At 38.7% G+C, this 24777-nt stretch overlaps 1 protein-coding gene and 1 long non-coding RNA gene across 2 annotated transcripts; one reads left to right on the top strand and one right to left on the bottom strand.

Moving 5' to 3' along the window:
* On the bottom strand, positions 1–24775 carry LOC122357324. Its single transcript, XR_006252454.1, has 4 exons — positions 24282–24775; positions 15735–15880; positions 2399–2599; positions 1–405 (listed from the first exon to the last, which is right to left on the bottom strand). It is a non-coding gene; the product is annotated as an uncharacterized LOC122357324 (long non-coding RNA).
* On the top strand, positions 22508–23628 carry atoh1b (atonal bHLH transcription factor 1b). Its single transcript, XM_043256673.1, has one exon. The coding sequence runs from the start codon at positions 22581–22583 to the stop codon at positions 23274–23276; it is 696 nt and encodes a 231-aa protein (XP_043112608.1). The 5' UTR covers positions 22508–22580; the 3' UTR covers positions 23277–23628.
* Positions 24776–24777: the final 2 nt, after the last annotated feature.

Genomic DNA, 24777 nt, shown 5'->3' with positions numbered 1-24777 from the left:
GTGAGCAAAACTCTTTGTTCTGTGCAAAACAAATAGGCCAGGAAGCCACTATCCTGGGCCAAGGTTATAAAGAACCTCATTTATTATGTTTGCAACATAGAACGTAAGGTAAATGCACCAACAGCTGAGCAACAACCAACCACTAACCTAAAAAGCTAATTTGATTCATTTTCCAAACAGCTGAATTGAATCCCTTTCTGTGACTCATTTGTTTGTCGTCCATGACTGAAGATCCACAATCACTGGAAACTACATCTAGAAGCAGAAGAGGTGAAAAAAAGTGTCGCTGGTGAAATAGACTGTGATTCAGATTGCTCTTAAAGCCTGCTGATTGTGTAGAGAGACCTCGTCTCCACTCAGGAACAATCTCGGCAGCACAGGAGCGTTCCAGTTCGGGGGTGGCATCTAAATTGCAAACAACAGACACAATCAGCAAGGAAATGGCCATTTCCTGTGAGTCAGTCACCGTGACAATTCTCCTCTGATAGCTACTGTTACAGTACAATGAGCAGGCATTGATGGAGATGCGGGCAAGGAAAACAAACCCTCAGTAAGTCAACAAGCTTGTGCAGTTTGGGATGGTCAGTCGAGGAGAAAGGGGTCCGGATCACCTGCGGGTTTAGCAGGGCCAATGCAGGACCAATTGCAGCTCTGATTGGGCCAATTTGACGCTTTTCTATGCAGTGGGAAGGTAAACAACTGGCCAGGGTTGCAGACACACAATCCCACCTGCTATAACTCATTACAGACTGCAGCAACTTTAAACTGCATTTTAAGAATTTTATCAATTCTCTTTGATTTGACCAATCCCGCATTCATCAGAAGAATATGCTATTCGCATTTGCGTTCATTAAGTCAAATAAGAGAAGTTTGAGAATTATATTGCACGGGACGCTCTGATGTCGCTTTCTCACTGATGGCTTGTTTATTGTTTAATTTGGGTTCAGCGAGAGCTCCTGCCCAAGTGCTCTAGCCCCCAGTCACAGAGCAAAACAAGCATGTCTTTTCACTGATGGCTTTAATGATTGTCTTTCGGGCTTGTTGTCCGGGTAACCATTCCTTGTTTAGACATGTTGTCAAGGCAACAAAGATGGAAAAATCAGTGGATTGAAATTATATTTTTAGAAAATCACCAAGATGCTGCTCGAGGTTGATCTAAGGGGCTGTTAATTCTCAAGATCTGCATGTGTGAAAAACACAAGAACGTTTCATTTTCTGCCACTCTGTAACCCCGCAATGTCTTTTTGAATGGACCATTTAAATGAAAGAGAGATCAAGACTTTGGCTTTTGTATGAACTCTTTACAATAAAACCTCTTAAATGAACTTCTGTTCACAATTATAGATTTTTCACCTTGATTATTTATTACTCGCTTGCCTGAGGCTTGGATTAATTTGTTGTTTGTTTTCACAGGTTTTCATCGGAAAGCTTTGAGCAGTGCAAAAAAATAAATAAATAAAAAAAATTGCGATTGGAGATTAGATAGATTTGTTGTGTTCCTATATAATTGCTCTTTCTGCATGAGAGGCTCGCACTGCTGAAGTTTTAGTGCTGCGGTCTTGAGAGAATAGTCAGGCAGTATGGCACTGTATAGTTCTTGCCTTAAACTAAACCTGGCCCAAATCTCTTCCCACATAGCTCTTTTGTTTTCTGTCAACACACCCACTGCATCTGTCATGTTAAGCATTCTCCTCTCACTTCACTTTTTTCCTTTTTCTTCTTTTCTCTGCAATTCACACTGTCTGCAACAGTGATGCATATTTGAGTTTATCACCTTGAAGTCAATGCGATACACAGTTCACAACCCACTTTACTTCTGCAAAAAATGTGATATTCTGTTCTTTGTACTTTACTGTGTCTTCCAGTTCAGTACAATTCTTACTGAATTCTGTTTAGAAGTCATACTTTGTGTGCATTTTAATATACAGTCTTTATCTGACAAATGGCTAGGTGACAATAGCTAAAAAGGAAGCAACTTGTATTGCATTTTGCAAAGGCAAAGTTGCTTTCTTCATAAAAACAAGCGCTGATTAATTACAGTAAGACCAAAAAAAGTCATTTTGATTTTATATTGACTTCAAGCAGCATCTTGGGTGCCTACCTGTGTTTTGTAGAAATGCTTGTTTTTTTTATTGCAGTGAACAGTGCAATTAGTATGTAATTATTTTAAAACCTCGCTTGTCATACTATTGGCACTTTGCCTCTAAGAATTTCTCTGTGCAAAAATGTTCATTTAGCTGTAAGCGATCATCTTCCTTCACGTAGCATTAGTCACAAAGATGAGAATTATGACAACTTCACAAAAACATCTTGAGGAGCCTGTCCTGGAGCTGACGGAGAGGCTTTGCAAAACTTCATTTAGAGGATAATTGGTGTGCAGACATTGTTAGATTACAACCTTTCAATGGCAGTTCACTGAAGGCAGGTGATTATAACGTCTGATGTTCGTGGTGAGGACAAAGCCGAGTGCACTGGATGACAAGAACTCCTTCTGCTGCCATTCCATTGCCCGACCCTCCAGAAAACACCTGCCATGTGAGACAAGGTTGTCTACTTTAATGGGACAGTGGGCTGCTTAGGGAGAAGGGGGCACAGGAATCTGTATGAAAAGAAAAAAAAAAACTCAAAAATGTGATGTCTTCAAAATCTCAATTATTTCTTCTTGACAGCAAAAGATTAAATGCAGAGCAACTTTTCCTTAAGTCTCCTGCTTCCTGTAAGAAAAAGACCAATCTGATGCATGCATCACCTTTATTTTCAGATGACAAGGGAAGTCCAAATTATATGAACCATTTATATCTATATACATGCCCAAGCCTATTGTCAAATTGGCAATTTTGTTTTAAGAATTGTAGGGGAACTTAAATTGATCAATAAATGATCAAAAGCTGTATCTCAAATATTCCTAACAAAAGAAAAAACTACCAGTTTTATGAAAAAACTATTTTTTCTTATAAATCCTGCATTTCTGATATATTGTGTGTGTGTGTATATATATATATATATATATATATATATATATATATATATATATATATATATATATATATATATATATATATATATATCTGTTTCGAGGGTCTTCAACTCTCATCTCTGGCAGAGATTTAACTGGATCCTGAGGGAGGTTGGAGACATTAGGTCTAAGTGGACTATGTTCCCCTCCTCCATTGTCGACGCGGCCGTTCAGGAACTGTGGCCGTAAAGTCTCCTGTGCCTGTCGTGGTGGCAACCCCTGAACCCGGTGGTAGACACCGGAAGTAAGGGATGCAGTCAAGCTGAAGAAGGAGTCTTTTCGAACCTGGTTGGCTCGTGGAACTCCTGAGGCAGCTGATAGGTACCGGTGGTCCAAGCGGACTGCAGCACGGGTGGTTGTGGAGCCAAAAACCTGGAGGGCTCAGAAGTGGACTCAACCATCACCCGGGCTGAAGTTGCTGAGGTAGTTAAGTAGCTTCACAGTAGCAAGGCACCGGGAGTGGATGGATCCACCCTGAGTACCTCAAAGCTGATGGCTGACATGCCTCTACAGCATCAAGTGGAGGTTGGGGACCGTACCTCTGGAATGGCAGACGGGGTGGTGGTCCCTCTTTTTTAAGAAGGGGGACTGGAAGGTGTGTTCCAACTACAGGGGAAACACACTCCTCAGCCTCTCCGGGAAAGTCTATGCCAGGATATTGGAGAGGAGAATTCGACCTATAATCGAACCTTGGATCCACAATGAACAATGTGGCTTTTGTTCTGGCCATGTAACACTGGACCAGCTCTATACCCTCTTCAGGGTACTGGAGGGTTCATGGGATGTTGCTCAACCAGTCCACATGTGCTTTGTGGATTTGGAGAAGGCATTCGACCATGTCCCTTGCTCTTAGCTAAGGGCTGTCCGGTCCCTGTATAACCAGAACAAGGGCTTAGTTAGCATTGCTAGCAGTAAGTCAGACTTGTTTCTGGTGCATGTTGGACTCAGGCAGGATTGCCTTTTGTCACTGGTCCTGTTTATTATCTTTATGGACAGGGGGTCCTGTTTGGGGACCACGGTATCTTATCTCTGCTTTTTGCTGATGATGTTGTCTTGTTGGCTCGTCACAGCGGGCACTGGAGGAGTTTGCAGCAAACAGCTGGGATGAGAATCAGTACCTCCAAGTCTAAAGCCGTGGTTCTCAGTCGGAAAAGGGCGGCTTGTTGGTGTCGGGTTGGTGGAGAGCTCCTGCCTCAGGTGGACAAGTTTAAGTATCTTGGAGTCTTGTTCACAAGTGAAGGATGGAACGAGAGATCGACAAACAGATTGGTGCTTCTGCAGCTTTTAGTCATAACCCGAAAGGATGCGATCCCAGATAAGGGCAGCTGAAATGAGTTTCCTCCAAAGGGTTGCTGGGCACTCCCTTAGAAATAGGACGAGGAGCTCGGCCACTCGGGAGGATCTCGGTGTAGACCCCCTTGGGGTCATTTAGATATGAAAAAAATGAATTTGGCATGTTTTTGCTATGTGTTGGGCAGGATTAGTGTTGTGTGATAGATGCATATCATATGTACACAAAACTGGGTGTAATATGCACACCAACAAATTTCTTATGCATACAAAAATTGCATATTATATGCACAGCATATATTTTCATATATATGAAAAAGTCACTTTTTGCATATCTATACCTCACAATTCAGCATGGTTCACATAGTTCTAAGTTTATATCTTGCAATTCTGCATTATATCTCACAATCTTGCAGTTAAATAAAAAAAAAAAAAAAAAAAAGAGGCTGAATTGAATCTCTGGTGTATTTTACTTTATCCCTTATTTACTTTAGGCTTCAAACTGTTCAGACTAAGTCAGCTTCAAGCTTTAGTTTCATCAGTGGGTTATAAAAAGTTTGTGAGCACCGACGTTCTCAATCTGATTTGTCGGTCTGCAGGGCAAGCTTTAGTATTTGCTACAATACATCTACAGAGAGGCTCATTACTGAGAAGGAGGGTCTTTTCTGTACTGGCTCACTCACCTTATTAGCAGTCTTTATTACTTTCAATTTTAATGAACCATAGAGCAGAGGATCAGTTTGTCTGTCTGTGTTTATTTGAGTTGCTAATGGACCAATCTAACGCTGCTCAAGGCTAGAAATTCAGATCTAAGAACTGGGAACAGTCCCTCAAGAGATGACAGGGAATTTTGATGAGTTTGGGGACAAAATGCCTTTACACTGAATGGAAGAAAATGGATTTGGGTGAAGTGACGATTTTTATTTAGGAAAGCCTTCTAATCATGCCTATAGCCTCAACTGATTAGACAGTTCAGCACTGTCAAAATGATTAACAAAGCCAATGTAAATTGCTGCACAGCACCACAAAAAGTCAAACTCAATGTTTTCATATAACTACATAAATAAATACTAACATAATAATATGAATATATGCATTTTATAATTATTTAATTCAACACAGCTGAGAAAATTAAAATAAACTGATGAAATATGTGAAATCTCATGCATAAAAATGTCAAATATAATAATTTGTTATTAATGGAATTACAAAGCTAATTATCTTAAGTTTAACTCACTGGAAATTTATACATACTCCTGTAACTAATAATCAGATTGTAGAAGAGATCTTTTAATTATTAGAGGACAGCGTGAGATAAAATGACACAAAGATCATTTTGTCACCTTAAACATCACCACAAATGAGCCTGTCTCACTTTTTTTTCTCCCCGTTCAGCAGGGTAGGTGACAGACCACTTGTTCTTAAACAAATATATAGCATTAAGAAAACATTTTATCATTACTGTTTCTTTTTCTTATGTATTAAATATGAGATAATTTAATGTATATTAATGTTTTTCTTCCTTGCATCTGGCACAGTGTTTTTCCTCCTTTAAGGCAGGTGACAAAACAGTTGTTCTTTAACAAATAGTTTAGTAGTTAAGAAAACATTTTGTCATTACGGTTTCTTTTTCTTATGTATTGAAAATATACCAGATAATTTAATGTATATGAACAGGTTTTTTTTCCTTGTTCATATCTGGCACCCAGTAGAGGTGCAAATTACATGTTCACTGATGTCTGAAGATATTTTTTTTTATCTTTAAGACTCGTTTTAATATCTTTTTTCCATCTCCTCTCTAATACCTTCTTGTAATGGAATAGTTCAACCATATATGAAAATTCTGTTATTATTCATTCACATATGTTGTATAGGTATGACTTTCATGTTCTCACTAATTTATTATTTTTTTTATATTTTACTAGAACCATTTTTCAAGAATTGATCATTTAGACTAGCTCATAAATTGGATCAATTTATTTCCTGAAATGATCGGATTCCACTGAAAGATTTGTTCACAGGAAGAGGTAAGGTCCAAATTTTGAGTGGACAATAACATTAATTTTACTCTTCTATTGTGTGATTTGGAACATAGTAAAAAAAATAAAATAAAATAAAAAACTTGAAATCAAAGTACTTTTTTGTTCTCATTTTTTTATTTATTTTGGAGGACAACAGTTCCAGTTATCTTTCATACTATTATATATAAAAAGGGTGAGTAATCATTCAGTTTTGGGTTGTCCTTTAATACTTTGTGTACTTGGTATTGCAATTAATAAAAAAAAGGAAATTTACAAGCTCATACCACCCAACAAGGCTGAGATCACGGATTATGGCACTGCATAAAAGCAAGTGCCACACAAGTGCCAAGCATGAGATATTCACTGCGCTAAAGCCCACCTTGAATAGAAAGGCACAAGGACGGGGTCTCTTTAAAGAGGAGAAATATCTACTTAGTCCCTTTCATCTACAGCCCACAGTAGGGAGGTGAAGATCAATCAAATGCATTTTCAAAAATGTCAACTCCCCGTCTTTCTCCAGCCCACTGTACTGTAAACAGAAGGGCCTCTATTCGCCGAAAATTGCCGCTGTTAATTATAAAGCCTATTAGGTTGGGACGCAGTCGATAGAATCCCGCTATAACAAACTAGAGCTTGTTTTTTTCCAAAACTCATTCCAGCAACCCTTCGCAAACAATCTCTGTCCGTGCGCTGTTAATCACCTCCACGTTGCCACGGCGACATTAGTTCTAAAGACAGTTCTGTCAATTAAACAGCATTCAACAAAAAACAAACAACCAATCAGGGATAGTGCGCAGCTTGGCCATTATGTGTGTGGCGATAATATTTATCTAGAATATGGAGATGTCGAATGTGGAGAAAAAAATGGCAGAAACAGCTACTGAATGCATCCAGGTGATACATGGATCTGGTATTTATATATGGAAATTAAAAGGACTGGAGGCATTTCTTTATTTTTCTACGAAAGAGTTTATGTTGTAGAAACTGCCAAGACATTATTAATGGATTATAAAATAAAATATTCAGTGGGTGCTGGTGAGACTTTTATTTTGTCTTGGAAAAGTGTGAACACTATCTTCAAAATCAAAAGCAGACTTATTAGTCCATTAAAAATAGATGACGTGAATTAAATCATATAAATAAATATAATTAAATCTTAATCTGTTGGTGAGAAAATAACCTAAATGAAAACATTTTTTTTTTTTATGTTACAATTACAAAAAAGTTGCTAGAAATGTCAATATATTATATAATGCAATGCTTTATTTGTCATATATATGTTATCACTGACTTACAGTCTACAGAATTCCATTTTGCAGTTTTCTTTATTTTCTATTGTACCTTCACTATTTAAGGCTCAGGGTACATGTGAATCAAATCAAAACATGTGGACATAAATCAACCGTAAGTTGAAAATATCAGTCTCAAAATCATTCTTATGGTAAACTGGCTTTTACACGGTCCTGGGAATGAAACAAAACTGTTCTGGGAGTAAGTGAACAAGTATGAAACTCCATAAAAAGACAAGTTTCAACAAATATACATGTACAGCTATGACAGTGAATTCCAGACACTTAACTGTAGAGGGCTCCAGAGAGGCAGAAATACACAAAATGGCAAACACTGGATTCATTATCGTCCTTGCACTAATAAAAGTATTGCATTACATTCTCTGTGATATATGTGATTTTGTGTTTTATAGTTATAGATCTGAGGTATTTAGCCCAGTTGTGTCATGCACCAGCCTCAAAAGGATTTATTGAGGTAGCACTGTAAGCCAAATTTCATGATATTAATAGCAAATCCATAATACTGGGAGACTTCCTGATGTTAAGCCGAGAAACACTGAGAAAGAGAAAATGTGTCTAAAGGAAAGAAAGATCTAGACTAAAATCTGCTGCATACTGGTGTGAATTTGCCAAAGAATCATCCCTGGATCTACCTCATATGAACCAATAGGATTTTAGTAATTAATAATTGGTTTATTTATAATACATAAATAATTTTGAAATTACAAATAATTTTTAGTACGTAGAAATCTATTTATAATTAAACAGTAAGTTCAACGTTAATAAGTATTCGTTTATTTATTTGTAGTTCCATGATCAAAAGCAGCATGCATGTTGAAGTTTTAATATCTGGCAGAAATGACTATGGATGTGCATCTACCTCAAACAAATCATTACCAGGGCCTTAAAATAGCACAGCTCTTTGTTTCAAACTAAACCTGCCACCACAGATTCTTCCTAAAAACAGACCTGTAGGCAAAAAAAACGGAAAAGATACATGATTTATAAGCACCTTTAATCTATAAGTGACTTCCTCATGAATCATTTCATTGTATTCTGTGTGTTTCCCCCGTTCTGTCCCAGTGGGGAAGCAGCAGTAATCAACAGAGCCATATAGAGCAGCAGTGCTCTTACCTCCCGTGTGGAAAACAAAGTGCCAATCCTAATAAGTAATGGTGCAGCTATGGCAACTGCGTTTGGCTGCTGGTGCTCGGACTCCATTCCTTCAAGTGCTCGCAGCGAGGAGGTGCATTATGGGATGTGTTTTCTTCAATGTCTGGACCGCCTATGAGTTAAAGGCTTCCACAGTGATTGCCGCACAACCGCCCGGGCCCTGTGTGTTGATGTTGCAAGCGGCGTGCAGACAGCCAGTCACGCTGGGGACTATAGAGGTGGACAATGTCAGGCCAGGCTGAATAATGGGCCCTGCATTAGCCTTAGCTCTCAGCATATGCCAAAAAAACACACTCCCCTTAGCTATTCCCTCTCATGTTTTTGGAGCACCTCTCGCCAGTCTGCTAACTGGACATGGATGAAAGCAGCAAGGGAAAGCCGAGACTTATATTTAGTTTTTCTGGTATGAGGAAAAAGGGAAGGCCTTCTTATTCCTCAGAAATGTGTCACTGTCATCCTTTCTCTTTCTCTCCATCAGTCGTATTCTTACATTCACAAAATGTATTACACAACAGTGGTTGAAGGGATTTGATTGAAGCTGCTCTGGATGCTGAGTGTGAAGGATTGTTGGTCTAGTGTATTTAGACTCTGAAGGTAAGGTAGGCAGTGCTTCTTATATATATAAAAATGTTAATATTACAACAAAAGCGTAAAACAATACATAAAAACACAAGTGAAGCATCTGGTGACAGACTAATTACCAGCATGATAAATAACTCTTATGAACTGGTTCTTTTAGTGAATGAAAAACATGCGGTTAAAACAAAATCGTACTGTTTCATGAACAGATGACTCATACAAGCCTTTTTTTTAGTGAACCAAAAACATGAGTGTAGTTTGATTCATAAATTCTTATGGGTTCTTTTTTGGTGTCTGATTCACAAACACCACTTAAGATGTTGTTCCTCTAGTAAATATTTACAAAAAAAAAATCGGTCTGATGAATCCTTCTCTGAACTGAAAGCTTTGTTTTCTAAAAGCATCATATGTCTATGTAGATCTACTTAGGTTTACAAAGCTTTTTGGAAACGCATTACAGAGTGGTTAAAGTAAAAATACAACTAATTAGTCTTTTAATGTGTCATACATTAACCCTTATTTATTGATTTATTTATTTTTTTTAATAGAAATTTCGAAATCATTTCACTACACAAAACCATTATTCCTTGGCTGGGATTGTGTTGAGCCCTTTGAAACTGCCCCTTGTTCCTTCAGCCCATTGAAATCCGCTATATGGAGAAAAAACATTGAACCTTTTTCCTCAGAAACCTTCATTTCTTTTCGACTGAAGAAAGAAAACATCTTGGATTACATAGGGTTGAGTAAATTATCAGGACATTTTTAACCTGGATGTGAACTTATCTTTTAAATGCACACAGTCGAGACATTTCACATAAAGGTCTTTTTCTCAGTAGATGCTGTGAACGCCTTTAACATCAGGTGGAACTGAAGCATGAATTTTTACTGGACCAAAAAAAAAAAAAAAAAACCCTCACACGCAGAGAAGAAACCATGCCTCTTCAATTCAGAAGACCAGCAAACAGCATTGCTTAGGCTGATATCGGGTTTTAACAGTAGCTTCTCTCCCATCCCACAATCACGACTGAGCGAAGGGTTTTACATATGACTCAAAGCACAAGCACACAGGGGTCTCTTTCTCCATTGAGCTGAGGTTTCCGAATTTGAATACTTCTCTCCCTGCAGTGATGACTGCGGCCCTATGCAAAGGCCAGACAAAATATCTTCAAAGCTGTTTCGCCGAATTTACCACCGAGCACGATCTCCGTTTACCTGCGCTCTACATTCATCAAGAAGCTTTCAGCACCTTTGGATTTCAAAAGGAGTGACTCAACAGTGCTGTGTAGTATGAAATCCTGTTGGAAAAACAATGCTGCATTCAGCAGGAAACATATTTATGCATGCACTGATGCAACGCTTAAAGTTGAATGAGACACACAGTGAGGCGATATAAAATGGAACAAAGAGTAATATAAAATAGAACAAAGTTCTGTGCAGATGCTCGAACTTCTTATTTTCATGTTGAAATCTGAGAAAACTTCAAACTGATAGCAAAGACCCCTTGACTCCTGCGAAGCCTTAAATATGTATGTTTCCTATTTAAGAATTTAACGGCACCATTCAAAAAAGCCCAGACTCCTGCACTCACTGTCTCACTAACATTCCTCCTCGCCCTTGACACCACTGATACACACAGACTTTATTTCTACAAGTCCATTACCGCTAAAACTAGTGGTGATGTCTCAACTCCCCTAATGCAACCCTGCTCATCCGTAAAATTATATTTTTTCATAAAGGACCTTAACTGAAGTAACTGAATGTGTGGTCGACCTGAAATATCCACAACAGCCACTCTCTCAAATGCTACTAGTTAACTAATACTCCCCCTGGTTTAATTATTCTATTTAAAGCCACCGACTTTAAGGAGGGCTGTTTTTTGGGGATCTAGTTTGCGTGCATGTGCGCTTGAGACAGCCAATTAATTCAGCTCGTGGAGAGCGGGTGAGGAGACATAGTGACTTCCAGGCAGTATTAGTCATGCGGTGTGGCACAGAACGCCAGTCATTGGGGAAGCTTTCATGCATTTTAAAGGTGATGGTGGAGATGTGCTCCTCCTCGTCTCTTTGCCTTCTGGCAGCGGTCCTGTCCTATTCATGCCTCCTCTCATATAGTAGCACGCTAGGGCACGGCATGCTATCGCTTTGCTGCTTAGATTTGTGCAACTCCAAATATGTTTCTGAGAAAAATGAAAAGTGTACTATTTCAACTCCACTATAAGAAGAATATTTTGAGAAATTTTTATTCATTACTTGTCCTCACTGTTGTTCTATCAGGGATTTGCACAATTCTGATTATAATTAATTAGTACTGTCAAACAATTAATCTCATCCAAAATAAAAAAGATTTGTTTATATAGATGGATCGATCTAGCACACATATACTATCCACGCGTATTATATGTGACCCTGGACCACAAAACGAACCAAAAATATGTAGCACAGATGCGTGTAGAAATAGCCAACAATACATTGTATGGGTCAAAATGATTGCTTTTAGGATATTAAAGATCATGTTCCACTAAAATATTTTGTACATTTCCTACCATAAACCTTTAGATTTCTTTGGTTTTTGTATCTGTTATATCTCAGCCAAATTATGTCCTATCACAACAATATTTGTTAATGTGAAAATAAAAATGCTCTATTCAACTTGTATTCTATTTTCCAAGTATTTTTAAAGACATATGATAGCTTTGTGTGAAAGAGTAAAATGTAGGTTAATTTTACATCCTTTTGTGTTCCTTAGAATTAAAACAACAACATATGGGTTTAAAACGACAAGAGGGTTGGTAAATAATTCAACATGTGCCATCACCCGGCAGTCATGCACAATAACACACACACACCGTGCAATCACAACCATGCCATGGGTAATTTCACTACTACTATAGGGAACATAAAGCAAACAGCCGAGTTGAAATTAAATTTCCAATCACTCAGGCTTGTTGTGTTTCGGCAGAAGCGTGCGGTGCCCGTAAGGATGAAAACATCGGTAGTTAAATAAGACCGAAGGAGCGCTAAGAGACTACAGCTGCACTGAGCTGTCTTTGGGCTTGCAAAAGTGTTATGAGTAATTAAGACTCGGTTGGAAGCGGTTTTGGACCACTAGAGGACTGTAACTGTACACTTATTGTTATCGACTTCTCTGCGGCTGCCAAAAGGTTACACGCGTTACACAATACAGAAGATGATCAAGAGCAATAAGACACTTGAAGATCAGTTTAGCATTTCTCAGCACAAGCCTCATAAATAAAGATTAATAAAACAAAAAAGTGAGGCATCTTCTCATCATATATTCATTTTTAAAGGAGGGTTTTAGAATAGGCCCTCACTTATGAATCAAATGTGTCTCTCGCTTCTTACAAACATCACTGAGTGCTTCGTTGTAATGCCTACGCTCACTTTATTAACACACTGTGCTCTTCACAAACACAAATGAAGCAGGGTATTCACCAGGCAATCAGTTGTTGTCAGTGCTCTTAAAAGTGTTTCGTAAGCCTAGTAGATTTATTGCAATTTAATGCATTTAATGAACATAGCCGGTTGTATTGATTTACTGGTTGTGACAAACAACAAAGTAGCAAATCATGATGTTAAACACTCACTTACACACACACACACACACACGCCAACTGACTTTTGGGTATGCAGAAGCTATGAGAATTTGGAAGCCTGTTTTTTTCTATGTCTATATGACTATATCCACCTTATTTTACTACGTTGAAGTAAGCTTTTTTTCTGTGAATGTGCGAGACTTCTGATTTATTAGCCACTATACCTAGAAAGGCAAAAAAAAAAAAAAAAAAAAAAAAAAATTGTAAAAACTAATTGTGATACAAACAAGTTTGCTAATATTTTGCAAATATCACTCAGCGTAAAGGCCAGCTTTTGTGCAGCTGAAATAATTGGAAACAGATAACACTTGAAGCCTCGCACATTTTAGTTACAGATGGCCGCACCTGCCTTCACCTTAAAAATATGGTAGATACTCACATAATTGCAATATATTTCATATATTTCATTCTCAGTTGTGTGTCTTGCATTATAAAATATTACTGAGTGCTTTGTTGAAAATGCCTGTGCTCACTTTATAAACAAATTTGAGTTGCATTTTCACAAGGCACTCATTTTTATTGGTTTTTCTGAGGCTTTTCTCAGCTACTTTGGCTTGTTTGTTTATTTATTTTACTCAAATGAGTTCAGTTCTCTTAATTCCTATGGATATTTCTATTTAAGCAAATTGCACAATTCAGCATGCAAAAGTATGTTTACAATTTGCAGAGACCGACTCTTTTCACATCTAAACCTTCTTTCAGCAAGCCATCACAATCCATCCATTTATGAACAATCCATAAATATCTAAGACATGTTGGCTTTTTATGGTCTTACTTTCTGTGTGCTACAGTACTGACTTTTACTTAATGTTGAAATCTGTAGCTTATCTAAAAAGGCTCAGTGTGATACACAGTACCCTTCAGCAAGACAAAATGAAATTCTTCTGCATTGTCAGCGTCAACAAAAAAGTAGTACAAAACCATTTTGCAGCTCACATAAGAGAAATAAAAAAAAAAAAATCTGGCATTGGACAATTTACTGACACAATGACTAAGTTTTGACACAAATGTTTTTGTTGAGTTACTACTATTGCAGCCATGCAACACAGTTGTGGTGTCCCATAAAACAGTTGCACTTTGTTTTTAAACACCGTTTAGGAGCCAAATCAATTGAGAAAACCTATACATTTATTTAAGTCTGTGGTATGATCTCACATTCTCATCCATCGCGCACAGGGGCGGATCCTGGCACAAGCAGCATGTTTTCCCGCACACAGGTCTAAGACACCCACTCCACTTTTCTTTTGCTCATTCGCTGCAGTTTAATGGGATTGAGCCCACTCTCCGTTCCGCCTCCAACTTTCATTGGAAATGAATTGTGTCCCAGCGGGTGACTTCTTCCAAGCTGCACCTTGCGCTATACTATACTGCCACCCCACCCCCATTTACACTGCTATCTGTTTGCCCGCTAAACATTTACCTTAAAGTCGCATGAAACAGAAGTTGTGACTGTCTTTTCTTGCTTAATGTGATGTATAACGAAGCCACTCGAACAAGGCATGACTTGATTTCTTCATCTACAATTGATTAGATTGTTGACAATTGTGATTTCATGGTGCAGATTGTGTTATAAAAAATAACGAATTCATTTTTAAGTTTCAATTCAAAGCGCAAATAGGCTTGTTAGTTAAATGGCTAGTTTACCCAAAAATTACAATTTATTTCAGATGAATCCAATCAGAGTTACATTAAAAGTGTCCTGGAACTTTTAAGTGCCATTGCAGTTTTCCTTTAACTGAGATGAAGGCCTTCATTTAGCATATATCCATAATTCAAATGTAATAAACACTTTTCTCTCACTTCCGCTGGCTGTGGCATGCAGAAGCAGTCCCGGAGGTAGACATAATATGTTTTGCGTTGCGTGATTAAAAAAACGAACAAAAACCGCAAAAAAACGAAACAAATGCCAGTCAGGAATTAAAAGCAAAAAATGAGGAAAATGTTGGAGGCCTTCGATATGAGCCAAGAGGAGACTGGCTTTCCATTTGCTAAAGGAAACTACATTTCCCAGAGGCACTCACATAACGAATACCTCCCATGACATCCGCCAGGACTGTTTTTGGTTACCAGTCAGCAGAAGTGAGAGATTGTGCTTATTACATTTGAAATGTGGATATTTGTCTTACAATATCGCATGGAATCACTACAGGAGGCCTTTATTCACCCCCTGGATCCATGTGAGGCACATTTTATTACAGATTTGTTATTTAACGTGTTTTGGACTGTTAAAGCGAAACACCTGCCCACTGCGATGATAGAGCTTCGAAGTGCCAGGACAAGTACCTCCAATTGGATTTGTCTGAAAGAAAAATGTCGCGTACACCTAGGACGGCTTGACGGCGAGTAAAATCACAGACTAATTTAAATTTTTAGGTGAGTTTTAGAAAGTGGCCTTGTAGCATTTAACACCAATCAATGAAAAAAAGTAGATCTTGAAAGGAGGGCTTGTGTTATTTTATGTTAATTCGTGTCAACTTGAAAGTTCTAAATAAAATTAATTGACAAAGTTGAGTCCTATCAAACCTTCTAATTGCACCATTAGCAACAATGTATGTGCAAGGTCAAGGAAAGCTTTGTCTGAAAGTCCAGGGATGCAGTCTCCTATTTACACTCATCAAATATGTACTTAACCTAGGTCAACTGATCTAAAACTCATGACTCAAACTCTGCAGTTGATGCATGACGGCTCCCCATAGATATAATGGCCATGTTATGATTTACAGTGTCTGTATTTAACGGGGGATATTAATTACCGGGAGTGGAGTGACAGGAACAATGGGACGAGGAGTGGGACGTCTCTGCTCTGGCGTTCTTCAACATCTCCCCCTGCAGCAAGGCTGACAGCAGCTCACTGGGCTTTACATTTGCCCTTCAGAAGCCCTCTCCCAGCCAGGAGCATCTGCAGAGAGAGAGAAGTATAGAGATGGAAACAGGAGATCAGAAAGATAAAGGGGATGATCCATGAAAGCAAAAAAGAATCTGGTTAAAAACAAAAAGGCCTTTTGAGGAACTAAAGCGCCAAAACAAGAGGGAAAAAACAAAGGATAGAGTTAAAGAGGGAACCCAAACGGTAAAGGAGGATTGAGTCGGTGCTCGTGAAAGCCTTTATGAGTCCCCGTGATCCATTTTGCCATAACTCACATAAGCAATGGCTCAATGATCAGAGCGTGGTCGCAAAATCATCTCTCTTGAACCAGAACCTTTCCCAAGGGGAGCACGGCCTGCCTTACTCTCCTTCCAGCTGCCTGCAGCAAACTAAGACAGCCTAGGACAAGACCGCACTGGCAGAGGATGTAAACATAGTTTTGAAACAAATTTTTAAAAAATAAATAAATAAGAACCAGTCTGAAACGCTCGTATCCCTAAAACAACCTGCGATGTTGAGCCCAAATCTTATGAAGTTTACAGAACGTTCAGGAAAGGATATGCAGACATCGTGCATACAGGTTCCTGCGTTTTCTCATCCCATCAGGACCTTGAAAGGAGCCGGTCGCCGATTTAATCAGCAGCCTTTTTGTTGACTTTTTCTCAGAACAGGAGTTATTGATTAGTGATGTCACCGCGATAAGCAAAAATGCCAGATAAATGGCGGTGAAAGACATGCAGTTCGCAGACGCCTCACCTTCCTCTCAATCAAATACAGTGTGCCAAGAGAGACGCTTTCGTGCAAACTGTGAATGTCACTTTCATTCTCATTATAGAGATTTCCCAAAGGACATGCACAATGACAGCGGTTAATATACAATCAACAACCGCCAGTTAATAAACAATTAAAAGAATGCTCGGTATAATTGAAACCTCGTCTGATGGTGTTACTGATTAGATTGTTAAATCTCTTCTTATAATGTCTCAATTATGAGAAACGCATCTATTGTTGCATGACTTAAATGAAATATATTCTCCCTTAAGTAAATCACTGTCGGTGAACTAAACATAGAATCAAGCTCTATTTGATATCGAGTTAGTTCGCATTTCGGCTAATTGCACCTCCTGTGAAATTCAACAGCAAAGCAGGTGATGTAATGAGGTTACTAAATAAACTGATGGTGAACAGAAATGAAGACAAATTCTGGAAAAATTGAACAGACAGGGACATGTTTGAAACACTAAAGGGGTATGACATGGGGGCATTTTTGAGAGTCTTCACTGATCAGGAACCTAAGTTTGAAACACCAGGACGCCATGACATTTCTCTCACCATGAATTTAATTACTGGGGTTACTAAGGGCAATGGCAAAAAGGGGGGAAAAAGACAGAAAGAAACTTGCCAACAAAGTGGAACACTACTGCCCTCTGTTGATCTGAAACAAACAATTTGATCTCAAATTTGTCAGCACGTGTATTTGACTTAATAGATGAAAAACAAACTGTACTTTTAAAAGGTTGCAGAAAAGTCAGTTAAAACAGTTTTATTTCTGTAACCTATATTGCAAAGTAGGCTATATTGTTCCACTAAAATCTTTTACTGTAGAAGTGATGAATCGTAGATTTATGCAATGCATTTATGAAATGTATTGTGAACGTATTTTATTGGTAGATTGATTATTCCAAGCAGTAACAGGATGTCACTTTGATTAGAAGAAATCAAACACTGCAGTGTTCTGGACTTTTGTCAACGCGCACGCGCATTTGCCCGATTGATCGGAGATTGTTTTACGCATGCGTGTTGCCGTCACTGAAGGGACAGACACCACTTATGCCAGATCATTTTCCTCGTCGCTGAATAACGAGTGGGCACAGTTCAATGAAATGCCAGCTGTTCGGACTTGGCAAGAATTTATAATCCTCTGAATAAATGGGAGGGTCTTTTGAGTGTCTTCTGTTTGGATTATGTTGGGTCTGTTGAACTAATTGGCCTGCAGAATAAACATAACTTTGGGGCAGAATGTTTTATATAGCCTTTAGCTAATCTAAAAAATAAAACGGCAAAATACAGAAAACTGATCATTCAGACACATTAGGGCTCTTAATGGCCCAGCTGCTTGATAAAATCAAATATGTTGAGTCTCTGAGGCATGGTCGCAATGTAAAGTTCATCATGTCCAAACGTTTCAGAGGGACCGATCTAGACGGTACATCACTGCCATCTGTCGGGATGTGGAGAAAATAACATGACCGTTTGAAACCCCTCCACATCCATATTAGTTTAGAAAAATAGTTAAATAAAAAATAAACAAACTTTGAATGGTTCTATGTTTTTCGTTTTACAATACCAAACATGTATACTAGAAGCATATAAAACTAAACTAATGAACTAATGCATTTCCTATGATTAAAAAGGCACTAAGTGTTTTCTTGTTAATACAATCTTATATAGGCCACTATTACCTGTATTTTAATTATTAGATTTATAGTCGGTATATAGCTAATATAAATACTTCAAGACAAGTCTTCCCTTATTATTATCTTGTTTTTGAAACAATCATCTTTGTTGTTCTTTGGTGTGGACTGTGTGCAGACCTCTCTGACAGTCACATGACACACAATTGTGAAAGCAAAGTTATTTGGAGATATTAAATTATGGGTGTCACTGCTGAATTGTTTGCCCAGGGTCATGAGTGTACCACGTGCCTCTCGTTGTCCATATGCCACTCGTCATGTAGGCTACTGTACATCTTTACTGACGGTCAAGCAGAATTACAGTTGACTTTCAGACTACCATAACACTGTAACCAATAACTTTCAGTAAACCAAATAAATGTATAATAATGGAGCAAGGATAAATAAATTATATATATATATATATATATATATATATATATATATATATATATATATATATATATATATATATATATATATATATATATATATATATATATATATATATATATATATAAAGCTGCATAACTATTTTTCAAAACTGAGAGAGAAGAAAAAAGAAAAGGCTACTTCTTCAGCACCAAATCAGCATAGAGAATGATTACAACTGTAGAAGGCCTAATGGCTCCTGAAAATTCAGCTGTCATCACAGAATACATTAAATTAAAAATAATAATAATAATAATAATAATAATAAAGAAACAGTTAAGAATATTACTGTTGTTTGCTTGTTTTATCAAATAAATGCTACCATGGTCATCAAAAATACTTCTTTCAAACGTTTATCTCAAATAATTCTCTGTAATAATCACAATAAATCTTACTGAAACCAAAATTTTGAAAGACTGCACCTTCACCGACAAAAATATAATAACCTAGGCTATTTATATATATGCTACTATATCGAAAGCACACATTTGCGCATCCTGCCAAAAGTTAGTCAAAAGATAAAACCAGTAGCTCAGCATTTTATGTCACGGTTTCCAGTTTTTATTTTAAAAAACATCATTAAGTTTCAAACTGCGCAGGCTATTCTTTATTGACACGAAAGATCTGATCAATGGAACAACTGCATTGAACAAATGGTTACTGTAGCCTATCATTGATTGCATTGATCCATCTTAATATACTGTGGATTTTAATGAGCCCTTAGGCTCAACACAATATTACTTCCCTTCCCAAAATTAATGAGGCCGCTAATTTGCTTAATTTGCGGGTAAACCCCTAAATTAGACTCAGAGTGACAAGTCGGTATCTAAAGAAGAACGTCCGTACCTCGGGCTGAATTGGAATAATTACATGGGGCTGAGATCAAGGGCGGTGTAGAGATGGGCCGACTGATTTTGACTGTTTCCCTGTGATATTGTCTATTGTGTGAAAAGTGGAAGCGTTCGATCTCGGCAGGTCTTTAATTAACCAGAGAAAACCAGGCGATGCACGCGCACCCCCGGTCAAACGGGGACCGTGCGCCCGCGCTTGACTGAGCTCCGAAGAAAGGATCCATCGTTTCACGCTCCGCCACTGGCTACGGCATATGCGCATGCGCCATATTTACAGTTTACGGTTTATTTTAACGGTTTATATCACCATTTTTTTTATTTTTCACTGAAATAGCTAATTAACTTTTTAGAGGCGGAAATTTCAATAAATCCTTTTTCCCATTAGTCTCTCGTCGCGTTTGCCGTTTTTCTGCCAAAACGTGACTAAACACCGCGCATCAATAACCAGGACGCCACGGGGGCTCATAAAGTGACCTTTGATATGCTCCCGACACCTTCCGCGGTGCTCCACCGCCACCCCCGTCCCGGGGCCTGCAGCAGATGGGGAGTGTGGCCCTGTCTGCTCAGGGCTGCAGGCTGTTGCGCTGGCAGTAGGGTAGCGAGAATTAAATATTCATGTAAAAAATGAATGGAGAACCCCTGGACTGAGAGCGTGCCCATTTATTCAGCTCGCGCAAGCCTCATTAACCCGATGACTGGCTAGCAGGTCACGCTGATTTCCTTACCAACATTTAACATCTACCGCCTGTCTCCAAACACATACACCAACGGAGCGGCTGAGAGGAATTCCAGACCCTTTTCTTCAGTTTCACTAAATAATTGGCCCGTTCAGATAAAACACGGTACAGTTCCAGCATGTTTTTATCTTTTATTGTGCATCTGTTTTGATGTTTCTTTGTTCAGCAAATGTAGGGCTATTTTTGTAGCCCATTTACGGTCTTCTCCCTTTTTTACCAGAACACAACTGCCGATGTATTTCCTATCACCAAAAAGACCAATTGATGAACAAATTGTATCTAAACCTATTTTCAAAATTAAACTTAGCAGTAGCCTAGGCTATAAAAAAAAAAAAAGTTTTTCCGCCATTGTCATCAAAACGAATATAGAACTATAATTAAGCAACAAACATTATACAGAAATTAAACCAAATGTAGCCTATTTTCTGCTTATTTAGATGAGGTACAACACAAGGTCATAAATTCCTGCCTTTGAGAAGGGAAAAAAATATATATATATATATATATATATAAAAATAATAATAATAATTAAATATATATATATATATATATATATATATATATACACACATACATATACACACACACACACACACACATTTATTTATTTATTTATTTTTATTTTATTTTTTTCCCTCCCTCTCTCTCCTTTCATTAACCATATTTTTTAACCATATTTTGGCTGTAGCTTCATTTGTTTCCACACGTTAAATAAGGCCTGCGCGTGAGTAGGGTAGATGAGTGCCGGCCCCAGTGAATTAAAACGATGATGCTGTAGTGCTCGGTGATTAACGCTGTCATGGCTGGGAGGGGAGGGGGGCGAAAGTGTGAAAGTTAAACCATCCCTGGACGCATCGCAGCATATGGGAGACGTTAGTGTCGGCCTCTGACTGTGAGACGGGTGCCAGGGGACAACAGCTGACTGGGCTGAAGTTTGCTGCTCTATTCAACCCTCATGACGAGCAGCCTCCGAGGGGCCGCCACTGTCATCACGCGCGCGCGCGCGCGCTCTCCGTCGCCTCGTCTGAGGAAAACGCTCTCGTGTCCAAAAGACGTTATGTTTCTATTGTTTTTGTCTGAGCGAGAAGTACAGGCTGCTAGGCTGTTCGAAATATACAATAGCCTGCACGCATAGTACTGCTGACATAATATTTAGAAAGGCGTCTAAATGAGTTTTGAGTTTCAGAAACCACAAAGTAAGATAAGTGATCTAAATACGCGCGGTCGCGAACGAAAGTCCCCTTCGCCTGAGGAGAGCTGAGCAGTTTCCGTTAAGTCCATTTTATATATATATATATATATATATATATATATATATATATATATATATATATATATATATATATATATATATATATATATATATATATAAATATGCACACACAAATAAAATATGATTTGTTTAAAGGTTTAGACTTAACTGATGAAAATATAAGAAGCAGCAATAGGCCTAATTGCATTAAATTATTTAGCCTGTTTTCCAAAGCCGTTTCGTTACAGTGGGCGTCCTATGATTTGCCCAAGTATTGTTTTGCTTCATTGCTAAATGATTTATGAGGAGTCTGAAGACACTTTATCAGTTTTCCTGGACTTCTCTGACGACAGGTGCGCCTCACGACCTGCTCTCCACCTGCTCGCTTTATGGCAGCAGATTTTACAGTTTATTTGAGAAGAAACACGACGCTGCTATGCAAGTTTCTCGCTGGATTTTATTGGACGACAATTCCGTTGCTTATCTCGAATAAAGTGGATAAGGATGTCGGGTCAAGTCTCCTGAGGTTTGAGATTTGGGTTCATTTATAACTTTGAATTATTTTCCATCGATTTTTAAAAACTCGGATGTTTTGTTAATTTAAATGCCTTGTAAAAAAAATTGAATTGAAAAAAAAAATACCACAAAATATGAAATACGTATATTTTTTTCTATAACCAATAATTTTAGCCTGTAGCATATTTAAATTCACGTATCTACAGAAATGTATGTAAAAATGTATAAAATAAATGACATGTGGGTAAACTCTGTGATCATTCTTCGGAAAAGATCTTCCATCAGTCCTCAATTGACATATGAGGGGGAAAAACAACTCTTTATTCTATGGAAGTTTGAGGGGCTTTTCTATTGGCTGTGGGCACTCAACAGGAGCGCTGAGGGGAGGAGAGAGAGGAGGTGATGCCGCTATAAGGCATCCTGTCTAAAGGTAAAGGGCCCACCCAAGACAAGGAGTTCAGCTCTCTCCGTAAAACTTTTTTTTTAGCAGAAATGACAGCAAAAGCCAAAATTTTGCAGTGGTCCGATGGAAAATTTCGCGAGAGGCCGGAGGAGTTTACCCTCTCTGAACATCCGAGGTTGACCCGCAGTGACCCACGGGCCTGGATGTCCTCCGCGTCCCCCGCGTACTCGCCCTCAGGTGACCACTACGCACACACGCCGGTGGACGCCGCCATGGACAGGTACATCTCCGGAGCCAGCAGTCCTCTGACGGCGGAATCCGATCTGGGAGGACCTAAAGCGCACGGTGGGGCCAAGCAAAACCTCACCGGACCTCAGAAACACAGACGCGTGGCCGCTAACGCCAGAGAAAGGCGGCGGATGCACGGACTGAACCGAGCATTTGACAAACTCAGGAGCGTCATTCCTTCTTTGGAAAACGAGAAAAAACTGTCCAAATATGACACCCTGCAAATGGCGCAGATTTACATCACAGAACTATCCGAGCTGCTGGAAGGCGTCGTGCAGTCGGAGTGCAGAGGTCTGCGGGACGGATGCGTCGCGTCTGGTAACCATGGTAACCTTGGACCCAGGGGTTCGGCTCAGACTTTGAGGAGCAGCATCCCTTACGCAATGGACGCGCCTTCTAATTTTGCTCCCGAGAAAAAAGATGTCACGTCCAACGCGAGTGACGGCGAATCGTCTCATTTCAGCGACATAGAAGAGGGACACACTGCAGGACGCTGATGGCTTTGCTGGATTGACTTTGAGACTGCGGCACTCTGATGAATGATCAATTATTTGTCTGTGTTTTAGTAGACACTGAAAGAACCAAATAGATAGGCCCTGCGGATGATGGTTAGCTCTAGACGACGTTTCATTAGGCAATTGATAAAACTACTGAAAACTCTCAAGAAAGGGAAGAAACAAAAAATGAGGAAAACACCTACAAGCCCTTTAGTTGCACTTTATGACATCTACATTTGGATTTTTTCACTTCACATGTACAAAACCTCCATCGGTAATGACGAAAATGTTATTTAAGTATCTTTGTGATTTTTTATTACCTCAAAACTTTAATAAAGATTTCTTTTCGTATTTTTATTCCAACCGATTCAATCCATAAATTCATTATAAAAATGTGTACAGTTATGAGCAGCACATATTTATTTCGATTATTTTATTCTTATTTTATCCAGTAATCATATTCTTCTAACAGCACTACTTTATTTTGAGGGTTAGCTGAAAATTATTTCTTCAGACGTTTTTTTTTTGTTTTGTTTAGCTTGCAAAGGTATATGCAATTATATGAGCCATTTAAATCATTAATTTAACCGATTCGCTAGAGAGTCGTTAAAGGCTGAACAAGTCATCTAAAAGCGTGTTTACACGACACGAGTCCTCCAAAAATTTGGATGGTAAGGAAGTATAACTTTTCTTGAACCGTAAAAACAACAATAATCCAACAAAGTCCAAATTCTCCAATTGATTTGTTCAAGCAGATCCGCACCACAGTTAGTTAAGTCTAACGGTCCAAACTCGGACCTGGAGGGCCGGTGTCCGGCAGAGTTTAGCTCCAGCTTGCCTCAACACACCTGCATGGACGTTTCTAACATGTCTAGCAAAGGCACGCCGCACTTTTTGATCCATTGACTTCCATTCAAACGTATGCGAAATAGATAAACCGGAAACTCAAGCGGAAAAGCTGCGCGTGCCGCTGCGTTCCCAAGTTCAAGTTTGGTGAACTCTTACCTGCGAAATAGCATCAGGGGAATGTCAGTTTGTCCACGACGTGGCCTTTATTTCTTCACGCCGTGACTTTAGTCTGGGAAAAAGGAGGAGGCACTAATTTTATGTCTGTGTTTACGTTTTGCTTTGTTTTTATGTCGTGTACGAAGAGAAACACGACTCGTGGCCCGTCCGTACTCTTAGCCGCAAAGCCAAACTCGAGCGTGAGCGTGACTTACTAGCTTGATTAGCTTGTTCGGGTTTGTTTAAATAGGCTTGGTTCAACCAATGAAATGCTCATCCAGAGTCCACAATCAAATTCTATTGGCTCGTTCTGTAGTCAGGGTTTAAAGGCAGTACCCCGTTAACGTTTGGCGGCTGATGGTTCCAAATGCTCGTATACGTTCTCGCGGTACTTTGATGTCAGCGCCGCTTCGAGTCAAACACATAAATGAAGAAAAAAAAAAATGAAGGAATAGTTCACCTAAAAATGTAAATTATGTCATCATCATCATTTACT

This window comes from Puntigrus tetrazona, chromosome 14 (genome assembly GCF_018831695.1).
Source record: "Puntigrus tetrazona isolate hp1 chromosome 14, ASM1883169v1, whole genome shotgun sequence".
Lineage (NCBI taxonomy): Eukaryota > Metazoa > Chordata > Actinopteri > Cypriniformes > Cyprinidae > Puntigrus > Puntigrus tetrazona.
This window is presented reverse-complemented; position numbering and strand designations above follow the sequence as displayed.